Genomic DNA, 13,401 nt, shown 5'->3' with positions numbered 1-13,401 from the left:
GGGGGGGCAGAAGTTGGATGTAACAAATGATGTTAAAGTAGGGATAATAAAAGAGATGGGCCGAAAGTGGACCTTTTTTTGCACAAAAAGCACACTAAGTACAACAGCCAGAGTAAACTTTCTTTATCTCTACTCTACTCCTAGGAGCTCACATATAACAGTATTAGAAATCTGGACTGTACCTGGCAAAGTATACCTGGTGTTGAGTAAAGCATCTGCTTCCTTTAGTACACTGATCTTGAAGTACAGCAGCTATTATAAATTTATTCACCTGTAAGACTCATGGACATCAGGGTGGGGGGCATAACTGTTTTGACCTCTATTCCTCCGCCTTTTCCATCCCTCGCTTCCACTTCATTTAATTTACAGACTCTTTCAGTTTATCCAGTAGAATACGGGGGAGTGGGGACCCAACAGAAAAGCAGTTATTTATCCATTGTATAAGTCTAGATTAAAAACTGTCAGCTGTCAATTTTATGTTTTAAAATGAAGTTAAATCAATATACTGCACACCACAGTACAGACTCATTGCTTATCTCCAAAACACGGATGGAAAATACAAAGCAACGTCAGTTTTTCTACTGTTTGTTACTGAACTTCTGCAGGAACGATACGTGATGTAAGGCGTACACATACATTGTGCTCAGTCCTGCACTTCTCAGTTCAACATACAAGCTGACTATGTGAATTGTTTCCATACCTAATGGCTGCAAACTCAGCCCCTAAAAAGCCTCTGCTTTAGAGGCTTTTGTCATACATTCAGAGCCACTGCTCTAAATGTATGACAAAAGATGCCTTTTTCAAAGAGGTGTTAAGTTTTAATCTCGAGAATATATCACAATTAGAAGACATCAAGGTTTAAATAATTCCAGTTATTTAAATCAAAAGTACAACTCTGATAGAAGAGTTCAAGTGAGTTGCAAAAGTTACTTATTTTTCTTTCCCCCTCAGCATTACTTGGATAACAGTAACTCAGGGAAAATTTTTTTGCTGTCCATGTGCAAGCAGCAAGCCCATAATTACTTGTTTTATATAGGTTACTATGCTTCGCAGCTTTCACTAACTAACTTGAACAAGGATTTCAAAATTAAAAACTCAAAAATATAAAGCTAGAGAAAACAGGCCATAAAACAAGAAACAAAATATTGCCAGATGAATTGGTTTATTTTTCATTACCTTGTAACTCCCAGAAATTTTCAGTAACAGATCAACCTAGTTGTTTTAAAAGGCAGACATGGTAAGTGTAACACTGAGTACATGACAGACCTCACAAAGATGTGTCTAAAACAAGTTTTAGAACATAGTAAATACACATTCTCATTGTGTAATTACCTTTCGCAATAAAAGAAAAGTTAACAAATTAATTTTAAGTAGAACAAAACAAGAGAATTTGAAGTTTTGCATGCCAGAAGTTTTGCATGTCATTTCCTCCACAAAATTTGAATGAAAAGTAGTTTTTATAATCTTATCCCTTTTATACAAGAAGGGCTTCCAAGAGAAACCAAGTGATCTATGACCAGCATTTCCTTTAAATCAACCTTCAGTCTCTTGTTCCCAGACTCATCTGTAGGACATACTTCCACTTTAAGCTAAAAGGTGAAGGTTTTTATTTTGGGGGTTTTTTTTTGGTATGTCAGCACTCCCAGCATCTGAAATATTCTGTATTCCTTCAACTTAAAGCATAATGAATAATGAAACAGAACCTCCCACATACTCCTCCCAAGAGTGGAGAAGTTGCACCAGAAGTTTACTTCCATCTACTGCACTCCCTGGACAAATTAAAATCCTGATGTTCTCCACAGCAGCTGCAAGCAAGGATTAAACCTTACAGGAACAGCAATATGAACATGCATGGAAGTTAGCGGGCACGTGGTTATCTCGTACCAGCTATCACAACTGAAGAGGGAATTCTGTGTAGGTTTTGAATTTGTAACCTACTAACAAACAACTTTTATACTCCCTTACTATCAAGCCTCTTTGCCATGATGCTCTCAAGGGGTTGAAAGGGGAAGAGCTCTTCAATTCCAGTGTAACAGATGACTGGCTGGATCTAAATAAGAGATAGTCATGTCAGAAAAAAAAAAAATGAAAGCATTAGAAAACTTTAAATAACAAGTCTCTTATAGCATAAACCATGGAGGCATTAAATTCCAACTGCAAAAGAATTATATTGTTTCCTGAGACCTAAAATTTGTACAAATTGCTTCTAAACACCATTACAAATATCAGTCAGGACACTGCCAGCTTACTTTTCCAGAAATTTCAATTCATCATTATCTCATCATTTCAGGGAGCAGAAGGTCAGCTCATGTCTTACTACAGAGCCTCACCTATCTTCTTAAAAGAAGGAAATCTATAGGTTTTGCATTCCTATTGAGGGTAAGCCTTTCAAAAAAAAAAGGATTGTGGAAGTTTCCTTTTTTTCTTTTCCTGGGCAACAAAAGCCATACTTGCAAAATTTTTACTCTTTAAGCTAGTACCTATTTGATATATTAGTTCAGATGTAAACTTCTAAAACATGAATTTCAAGTTGTTGTAGATTTAGTAACGCAGATCTCATCATTGTCCTGTTTCAAAATAGCACTGGAAACCTCAATAAGCAGCATTGGTTTGTCTGCTAAAAATCACTTGTTTACAGCATAGTCTCTTGGCACATTCTGACTGGAATATTGTAATGTCTGTCATCTTCAGTTATGAGAGTCACCACAGGCCAGTCCTCCTCTGGTTCATTGGGATAAAGTGTGATGAATTCATCAGTACTGTATTTATACAATCGATACACTTGGATGGTATACTGCAGAGCATAAGCAAGGAGGAACATTTCCACCTACATTGGAAAAAAGCAGAAACACAACACGTAAAATGAAACATACTTTTTGCAAGATATTTCTCATAAAAATACTAAACTAATACCTATCAGATGTAATTTTTCAAAGAAAAAATATGCAGAAAAGTAAATGAGAATGCATATACATGAGCATCTCCAGTTTAGTGCCTCAATCATTCAAGCCATTCTTAACTTGCTGCTCAAACACCTCTACGATACCATGCCTTCAGCACGGAGCTCTTCAGACCCAACAATGGCACAGTAGGACATTAGTCCTAAAGAAAAGCTACTTTATACAGAGAATCCCACTTCCCTACTGCCACAAACAGGTAGGAAAGACATTCTCTCACATCAGTATTCATCCCATTAAGTCACTAAACCAGACAAGAATGGGTTTCAGGCACTGATCCTTTCTCTCTTAAAGGGTACTCTGAACTCCCTGGCCAAGTAAGAAGCAGACTGAAAGCCCTTACAAAGGCTGTTGATACCAGACAGAATTCAGAGAAAGAAGCTGGAAAGTCTCTTGTCTACTACAGTGGCAAGCATATCCTGTTCTAAATAACAATCTACAAAGAATATTACCAAAATAAATAAATCTAGTCAGCACAAAAATATACAACATTACTTATTGACTAAACTAGCCAGCAAAAAAGTCACCACTTGAAAGAAAAACCTCCCAAACAGGAAAACAACACTGTAAAAACAATCTCTCCTTACTTGTTCAAGGCCTCCGCTGTGACCAATATGATTCAAGTGATTATGCATTAACTGACAAGGGTTGCTAGATGTATCCCGTGCAAACAGTAACCATGAGAAGACAGGAACTCTCCTTCCATTTTTATCATCATTGTATAATTCAATGGCAGTGTTAAGCATCAAAAATTTCAGCGCTTCATAGAGACTATACTCCTCCTCTTCATTTTTAAACAATTTATCACAAGCTTCTTGTTTCTCAATAGGACCCTTGATTTCACTTATATTCTTCCACTACAAAAAAAAAAAATAAAAGACACCACCACATACAACATGTATCAATAGCCCTCACCGTGCAAGACCTGCAAAAAACTACTTGTGAATTGCCAGATGCACAGCACAGGCACTCAGAATTTAATTTATGAAGGGAATTGTGCCCTTTTAAAAACACTCAGGAACATTTCCACAGCTGTAGTCCTATCAAGGTCAAGTTGAGTTAAATTAGTCCTTAAGCAAAGCAAAAGGAGGGAATGTTGGAAACTGTTGCAAGGTGGCAAAAAAATATTGTCATGGGACGATAAGCAATAAGATAATAACCTGTTTGTTTACTGTATCATAAATCCTACATCCTTCATATTCTTTACATTTCAGTTACTCAGAATGCATATTTCATTCCTGCCCTCAGAAACTGCATGAATGCAGCCTTTAAAATATTCTTAAAAGCCTTCAAGAAAGAGAATATGCATACACAGTAAGACAGGAACAACTGAAGAGTTTTTAAATAGGTTCCAGAGTTTCAAGGAGGGGGAAGATGGTGCTAGGTAATATACTACGACACCAAAAGAGCACATTTTCCTGTTACATTAACCCAGAATAAAAACATATAAATGTGGAAGAAAAACTACTCTTTTGAAATTACTTCAGCATTATTCTGGGTTGGGTTTTTTTTTTCTTTCCAAGGTAGCAACAGCATTTATCCATATTATACATCATTCCTTCAAATAAATACAAGAAATAACAGAGGCAAAATGTTACTCCGTTACATTAATTTCTTCACTGACACCTGTCTAACTAATAGTCTTCTGCAGAGCTCAAAAATTAATTCCAGCATCAGGCTAATGGAAGCAGTGGAAGACCAGAGAACTCCCACAGATCTGAACAGACATTCTTTTCTTACGTTTGGTTTTTGTGTTTTTTTGCAGTATACATACAGAAAAGTGACTTTTTTTCACTAGTGAAAGCCTCCTTATGCTAAATTCACCACATTCAAAATTCTTTGTCATTTTTCTTATTTGCAAGTGACCAAGAACAAATACTTTTCTAACCTTCTTCCTTAGAAGTATTAAATATTCTTTAATTTCATCACTTATTTCTCCCATCTTCCTGCCCAGTTTCTGCTTTAGCTGCCACTGCTTGATCCAGTCATATTTGCTCAGCAAGTTTTCAGGAAGCTGGAAGTTGAGAGAAGAAACAGCAGCTTAAGTCAAAAATCTTGAAAGGAAAAGCCACCAACTTGCATGTTATTATTTTATTTTATCTATTTATTTATTTTTAAGATTATGCACCTTAAAACGATCCCTCTTATGTTCTTCTGAACAGATGTCGTACTAAGGTGACCATAACTGAACACAACTGGCTCTTTATAATACTTGCTGGATAACAGTCAGAATAATGGTCTATTACTAGATCTAACCAATATGTAAGCACTGGAAAAATTAATCACTCTAAGTTACTCATGGCTTTTCTTTTTTAATTAAAAAACCCTCCAGGACCAGATGACAGTGACTACGTTTGAGAGTGTCCCTGAACCAGGAGAAGGTTAAAGATGTCATGACATCCACCAGACAATCCAGAAGTCTTGGCAGAGTGCAAACTTCTTAGTCCAGAACACACAAACTGTGTTTTCTTTTCAGGGTACATAATTAAAACACTATGGGACTGGTTTTCTGATAAAGAGGAAAGCAGCCTGGGGATTAGCTGATGCACCAGATCATACTTTAGCCTCAGAACTGCCTCTTTTACTGCTCGCATGCTACACCTGCTCAGGTAAGAGCTTTTACACTTCTCTTGAAGGACATCCTGGCAGTTGCATGCCTATTTTTTTTACCCTCATTTATTAACTTATTTAACTGCTAGAACTGGAAGAGCAACCTTGTGTCTCACAATGAATTAAATATTTGGCTAGAGCAGCACATATGCCATTAGCAGCCAGTTTACATTTTATCAAATTAGTAGTATGTCCTCTTTAATGGCAACCAAGTATCTGTCAGATATACACAGACCTTCCCCGATCCCTGCCCGGTATCCTATGCTAATTGGACATATAGAACTAAATAATCAAAGATTATATTCCAGCAACTTCTACAATTAGAAATGCACATGTAAACACTGTTTTCAATGAAAAACAAAGCAAAACAAAAAAACCCAAAACCTTTTGTTAAAGTTGTACTGCTAGCTGTTGCCACACATTTCTGTTACCTGCCCTCTGCTTTGATGCATTAACAGTTTATCATTTCAATCAGTTCGCTTTATAGATGTACAACTTTTTCAAAAAAATGTTAATTACCATATAACACATTTTCTTCTATAAATCAGTAGGAAAAAAATAGGTGAACATCATGAAAAACTGCAAAGTATGTAATTTTTAAAAGTTTGCATGTTCTTTAAAGGAGCACTGGGAAAGTATCTTCTATAGTCTGATAATGTGAAGATGGTTGTCAGCTGGGAGAATTTTGTTTTATAAAACGGAAAACTTTTTTAAAAGTACCGGTGCACTAAGAAACTTTTCACAGAGATATTTTTATCAGTAATTACAAAAACATATCAGCAGACGTTTACTTAATGATAGCAACCACAATGATAAATTTTAAGATCGCCTCTGAAGTTATACAAAAAGGTAGTAAGAGCAGTGTGATTCTACCTGGACCGCTAGCCTAAAACAGAGTCTGCATCAGACATTCATCATTTACATTTCCAGCAGCAACCTGGACAACTGGAACCTTACTTCCCTGAAGTGGGCCACTTTTGTATAGGCAGCTTCTTACATGTTTCTTCCATGTTCACCGATACCACCAAATGGACTTTGTTGACGCAAGACAATTTCTGGAATATTTTTCTTCTACTCTTTTTAGGACACCTTGCTTTGCTTATCCATCAGTGCCCCATAAGAACCGTTCTTCATCTGAGGTTGGAGTTGTTCTTACACTTATTTTAAGTAGCATTTAAGACACAAGGAATACACACATTCTGAAAAGCCTGCAGCACCCAATTTGTTAATCCACTTTCTAGAGAAACCATATATGGCACACAAGAATACATATGATAATTTTGAAAAGCTGGTGTTTTTTTCCAAGTGTGCTTAGAGTAAGCTGTCTATATTTTTTGTTACTACCAGCTGTCCTGTGGGAAACCTCTTGCTGCCATATTACATGCAGTTAAGAAGAAACCAAGAGGGCAAGATGAAGACAGACAAGTTACATTACAGTCAGCAGTATAGTAACATACATTACAAACTGGAAACTAAGGGGACCGGGACTCAATTGCACATTGAAAGAATCACTGTAAACCTACAAAACTGAACACTACCACTTCTCAATTCAAGGGATATCGCAAAGTGAGCATATATAGTATAATACAGAAATGAGATCATAAAATTATCAAATAGGTTAGAACCAACATTCCTCTACTGTCAGAAGATCAGAGTCTGACACCTACCATAGTAAAATCCTCACTCTGCAGCCAGCTAGGTAACTGGCTAGCTTGGCTTAGTGCCTGGAAAAGAGTTGCTCTGAGAGCACAATAGTTGTCACCTCGTACTCTCCTTATAGATGCAAACTTCTGAGCAACTGCTTCATATCCCTAGAAAAACACAAAATCCAAATAACATGAAAGCATTAATAAAACATTTTAAGGTCATGCACTGGTTTCATAAGAGATACTAGAATATTAGCATCCAAAAGCTAATGCTATTAAAAAAAAGGGGGTTGATCCACTATCCCATTTTGGAAGTTCAAATGCTTTTGTCACAAATTACGCTTTTAAAAAAACCTTCCTTTAGTTCTGCTGAATAACAAACAAGAAACCAAAGAAAACTAAGTAGATAATTGGTTGTGGTGTTTATTTGATGACAGTGCAGAAATGTCATTGAAATGTGGGTAGCTAACCTACTTAAGTTTAAAAAAAACCCCAACATATACACACAAGACTATAAATCTAAAAATGTATCATGCTTACAAGAGGTTTCAGCAATAGTTTATTCCATTTACTCAATATGTGTCACATGTAGTTTGTTTTTGCCTCAGGGAAAATTTGCATTTACACTGAAATATCTTGACACATGCCTCAGCACATTTGTCCCCTCCCTGCTGTTCCCATACATACGCTTTTAGCAGAAGCAGCAGTGTTGAAATATAACTTCCGAAACTCAGTACGTCTCTTCAGCTAACCTAGCAAGAGCCAATGCCCTGTGCATCTGTATTTGTCTTACTAATCTCTTGAAGGTGACACATGGATCTTTTGATTTACAGAAAGTATTTTTTAGGTTTACTCATACATACCACTAAATTTTCAAATTGTGCTGAAACACCAAAACAACAAAAAACCCCCAACCAACCTTATGATTTATTTTCTACTATTGTAGCTCAAGATTAATATAAGAAAACTAGTCCAAAACCTACAAAAAATAAGAATTCAGGAATAATTTAAGAAAAACTGAGCCTGCCCATTAAAGCTCCCCATCTTAAAAATTATGCAATTCACCAACTTCAGTTATTTGCCCTCTGCCGAAAAGTTTGATTATCTGCTCTGCCATTTCAACAGCCCACAAAAATTACCATTTTATGGTAATAAACCAAATTTAAAACTTGAATTGAAAACAGTAATGAAGAACAGTATTAATCAAAACCCTACACTATGAACAAGTGGCCTTACTAAAAAACACATTTTGAACAAGTATGAACAAAACCATTTTCCAGTTATCAGCCACTTTTAAGATCAGACACTGGAAAACACTGCTATTGCATTTCCTGCTTTTAAAGACTGTTCCCATAGGAAATCACCTACTAAACATACAAATGAAAACAAAAAGCCCAACAAAATTCGACAAAAAGAGAACCGATACTTTTCTCATCCTTTTTGCTACTGGTGTATTTCCTCTCCATTCTTTTGTGCAGTACTCCATGATGTCCATTTCTGGTGAAACACTTAGTTTATATTCTGTCAAAATAGAATATGTAACATTATAAGGACAACTGTGAAGCAGAATAACATAGAAAAAGCACTGAATTTCTAAACACGCTCCATCACTTTAAAATAACATTGTTGCCAAACCAGACTGGCAACACAACCTATAGCTACGAAGTAATTACTAGTATGGGAGGCAAAAAACCTGCAGCTTCCTCTGAAAATGACAAGTGTACAAAAATAATGATGTAGTCCAACAAAATAAAGAACACTCTGCTCCTCTCTTCTGGAAAATATTAATTGGCAAAAAGTAGAAATTAGCAAAGTAGTCTTCATTTTCTTAGCAATCAGAAAAACATTTGACCAAAGTTTCTCTTCTTCTTTCAGCAGCCGGGCAATAAGGGAGAAAGATAATAGATCTTTCTGAATAAGCCAGAAAAAAATGGTAGAAAGAAATACAGTTTTCTCTTGGAATCCCAACAGCCTTCATTCCAAAACAGACAGCACTAAGGTTATCAAGTGATCCCAGCAACAGATGCTGCTATAATGACTATAAATCAATAATTTTCAAGCACAACACTCATAGGTTATATGACTGCTTTCCAAAGGATTCACGTTCTCTTGTAAAGTAACTATAGAAACATGGGGGAAAAAATATACTAAGAGCAACTAGTTTTATGTAAAATTGATCTTTTTGTGAACTAAACCGCACAACGTACTCAGTCATGATACATAACTTCTATTGCACACAGAGACATCTGTGCACAAAAGACCTTGGAAACAAGGGTGTCAAATCATCACAAAGTAAGTGCTACAATGAATTTTAATATTGCACTTAAAATGCCAAAGTTCAAATGTACCTGAAGAGCTTGTCTCACAAAGCAGTATTTTCTCTCTCTCGATTTCTTCTGCATCACGATACATGTCCTCCTCACTGCAATAAAAATCAACACATACTTCATGTAACAGAACAAATCTTGTAGGCATTTACCTTTTCCCCTGTTTACAACTACAAGGAAGTACTTAAGTCTTTCTCCAAGTATTTTTTCAATTCCATTTGCTTTTCATCCTACACATTTTCATAAACCCAACAGGAGTTCTCAATAAAAAAAGTTTTAAAAAAAAGCCTCTCAACTCTTCCCCTCTCCTATCTATGACACCTACACTGGTTATGAATCACTGCCTGAATTTCTCTTATTCTGGGTGTATGGAGACTACAGAGTACTAAAGTCGCTTTGCATTTGTAAATTTTACAGGATGAACTCGCAAAAGACACAAGCAAAAATGCTTTATTTGCTGAGTATATGAATACTGCAACCTATGCATGCAACTAAGAACGCATTACTTGCCAGAGCTTTATATCTACGCTCCACTGGGGCTAAGCAAGCTGCCCAGTAATAAGCAGAATATCATGATGAAAAGTAGCCAGCTATCTGCTGCTAGTTTGAATGTTACGAACTCAAGGAAAACAAAATTCTAAGCATGCTCCAAACTGCAGCCTACAGGCTAACTGAAATCCAGATAAACATTTCTTCCTCAAATAATACAGGCTTTTTGCTCAGGGTACACTGTCTTAAGAGTCAAATGTCCCCATCTGAGCCTATATACAGACATTCTGAACTCAAGCTATGACCATGAGGGAGGAAATGATGGCGTAAAAGGATATTGTTTCTATGCATAGCCTAGCATTATCAAGAAGAGATCTCAAAGCGAGGGTGTGAACGTTACTGTTGAGAATGGAGGTCCAGGGTAAAGAAAGTACTGCAATTTAACTGAGTTGTTCTGAAATCAAGGTAGCCAAGAGGTGCAATCCATCTGCACAGGCACTCTCATTTGAAAGTTGAAAGTGCATCTTAATGCTGTTCTAGCATAGCAACTGTTAAGTAAATCTGTGGAAACAAGAATGTGGAAACTAAAGCCTTTCCCCATTAATCTTCACATTAATATTTGACAACAGAGTGAAAATAAAATAACAGATGGAAAAGAATAATTAAATTTATGCACAAAAGAAAAAAATAAAATAGTGCATAGTGTTGTGTGTAAACACTTAAACTGTTGAACTAGTAAATCAGATTCTGCTGAACCCAAGACATGAAGGAAAAAAAAAACCCAGGATGTCAGATTTTAACAGTATCCCGGGCCTGCATTTTAAAAACAAACAACAAAAAAATCCCACCCTGCCAAAAAAACCTAAACCCCAACAAGTTAAGAAGACAGCAAGCAAAACTAAGCCGGAAAAAAGGGAAAGGATTATGGGCAAAAATGTAAATAGATTTATACCAATAGATTTGCAAGACTAGAACTCCCGGTATTGAAGATACCATACGAAAGCAAAAACAATGCTGAAAGTCTTCCATTTATTATCATGAAGGGATGAATACTTAATTTTTTTTATGTCAGACTAAACTCATTGCTATTAATAGTTCATGTAAGGGCATATTAGATCAAATAGAATTAGTATGCCAAATAGCAGCTAATTTAAAAATTCAGGATAAAGATCCTTACGTACCACACTCTTGCCAACATATGAAATTCATACAAATATGTATTAAGCGTATCTGTGTATTAATGTTAAATGTACGTTAATATTAAAAAAAGTCATTAACATATTAAATTGTGCCAGTGCTTATTTAATTAAATTACAGAGTAATTTAAGCATGAAATAAGGTTTTTAAAGCATCCTTGAAAACATGTACTTATTTTTAGTGACTTTTTCACTAAGTCAGCACTTATTGTAGATTTTGGATGTCATCCAAAACAGTCCACTGGCTACCTATAGAAAGAGGATTAATTAGAAATCACTTTCTTCTCTTACTTCATTAATGTATTCTTCAACCACATAAAGCCACTCTCAATGGGCATTAATTTTTTTTTCAGAAGTTTGGAATATCTTTTTTTAAAACCTTCATATTTTTTTCTTCCTCCAGACCCCAAATATTCTTGTAAAGACTTCTACTCACAAATATGAATCGCACAACTAAGTTTTTATGTCGGCCTGTAACAGGAGGTTTAGAAAAAACAGACAAACAAAAAGCTGAAGTGTTAGGATTAAAAAAAGCCTTTGTCAGCATCGCACCTACCAAAGTGTTCACAAGGTTAAAACCAAGCTACCAGAGTACCTGCCTTCAATTCTTGGTTTCCCATGCTCTGCATCCTACCCTTAAGAGCTTAATGTTGCATCAGTCATTCCCTTAGACGGGGAAAGACAACCACTAATAAACTATAAAAATACACCATTTATCTAAAGGGCGAAGGTGGCCTTCAAAGTTTAAGATTTGACGTTTAGACCTATTTCACTAAGACACCAACATACATGAAATTACGCCAAGAAATTCAATTTGCCAAACTGAAAGTATCCCTCCCTTTCTATAGAAAAGTTGTTACTATATAAAAAAAATAATCCTCACCTGTCCTCAGATGACTCCATTGCTGAACAACTACTAGACACAGGTAGATATAGTTCACAATTTCTAGAGGCATCCTGATCTGTCACAAGTGATTTAATCATATCCATCTTCTCAGGTCTCCCAGTACTGCTGTATACATAGTCTCTTCTTATTTCCGATGTAGATTGCTCTTTCTGGTCAGTAGCTGCGCTTGCTGCACCAAGTTCATTAGAAGGAACACCAACTTCCTTTTCATGCTTCATCAACTGTGTGGCAACACTCTCTTTTTTCTGTGTCTGTTCTGCACCTGCAGAAAGGCTGGCTGGTTCTGTCATCCACCCTTGAAAATTATCCTGGCTTTGAAGAATGAAGAAATATATGAAGAGCATCTCTCACAGAAGACAAAAAACATACATTTTAAGAAAATTACAATACGTCAATAGTTATGTTGTTATTTTCTGAGGATTCAGAGGGCACTTAACTTATTCAAAAGCAGGAACAAAATCCAGAATAGTTTCGTAAGACAACACAGCACCCAAGCTATTTTCACTCATCTCCTTGGCAAGCCAATTTCGTTTCTTACTGAGGCTAATCTGTGCCAGTTCCTCAAAACACAACCCGCACTAGAATTAGTGCCGACTGAACGCTTGCTCTTCTCAAGGGGCATTATCACCTATAAAACCGAGGATTAGCAGAAATCCCAATGAACCAAGTATCAGTCCTGCAAGAGAAGCATTTTTACAAACTCACCTGGCGCTCCATAAAACTTTCCACCGCGCAAGGACTATCGCTTAACAGAAAGCCCACAACCTTTGTTCCTTCCAATACGATTTCTAGGTTGCGATGAGACAAGACCTTCCGTGACCCATTCCAGTAAATTGCCCAAGGGCTTAGGATGTGCCTCAGGGATATTTACCTTAAACTGATGCGCACCCCACCCCCCGCCCCCAAATCACGGGCTGCTTTGCAGTTGCCGCATTCGTGCTCTGGACAATTTCACTTTCTACCCTCAGGTTAAAGCCTCCCCACAGACCCCTTTTCGCCCAGAAGTCACCCTCCGTTCCCACTCGAGCCCTGCCGCACCGAGCCGCCCCACTGGACCAGCGCTGCCCGCCTCCTCCCCACCGCTCCCAGCCCCGCTCCCCACGGACGGACGGACAGACGGACGGCCCAGGGCTCCGTGCAGCACGACCGCCAGCCGTGCCCACACGGCGCAGGGCAGCCGAGGCCTACACTCCCCTTGCCGGCATCCTCCGTCCCGCCGGACCCCGGGCAGCAGCCGCGCCCCGCCGAGCGCAGGAGGCGGAGGAGGCC

At 37.3% G+C, this 13,401-nt stretch overlaps 1 protein-coding gene across 2 annotated transcripts in view; it reads right to left on the bottom strand.

Moving 5' to 3' along the window:
* Positions 1-2,425: 2,425 nt before the first annotated feature.
* Positions 2,426-13,401, bottom strand: part of OTULIN (OTU deubiquitinase with linear linkage specificity) — an 11,122-nt gene continuing 146 nt past the window's right edge. The window contains exons 1-8 of one of the 2 annotated variants that reach the window (XM_010571455.1): positions 13,327-13,401; positions 12,109-12,444; positions 9,562-9,635; positions 8,640-8,734; positions 7,235-7,378; positions 4,846-4,971; positions 3,545-3,814; positions 2,426-2,827 (exon numbers count right to left, since the gene is read on the bottom strand). The exon at positions 13,327-13,401 is cut by the window's right edge and continues 146 nt beyond it. In XM_010571455.1, the coding sequence (XP_010569757.1) occupies positions 2,633-2,827; positions 3,545-3,814; positions 4,846-4,971; positions 7,235-7,378; positions 8,640-8,734; positions 9,562-9,635; positions 12,109-12,444; positions 13,327-13,401 (1,315 nt within the window). In that variant the 3' untranslated portion in view covers positions 2,426-2,632. The remainder of the gene's footprint in view (positions 2,828-3,544; positions 3,815-4,845; positions 4,972-7,234; positions 7,379-8,639; positions 8,735-9,561; positions 9,636-12,108; positions 12,445-13,326) is intronic. The other variant, XM_010571456.1, reaches the window with a different exon arrangement.

The sequence above is a fragment of the Haliaeetus leucocephalus genome, unplaced genomic scaffold (assembly GCF_000737465.1).
Source record: "Haliaeetus leucocephalus isolate CR32 unplaced genomic scaffold, Haliaeetus_leucocephalus-4.0 Scaffold328, whole genome shotgun sequence".
Taxonomy (NCBI): Eukaryota; Metazoa; Chordata; class Aves; order Accipitriformes; family Accipitridae; genus Haliaeetus; species Haliaeetus leucocephalus.
The sequence above is the reverse complement of the archived record's forward strand: the minus strand, read 5'-3'. Positions and strand labels throughout refer to the sequence as shown.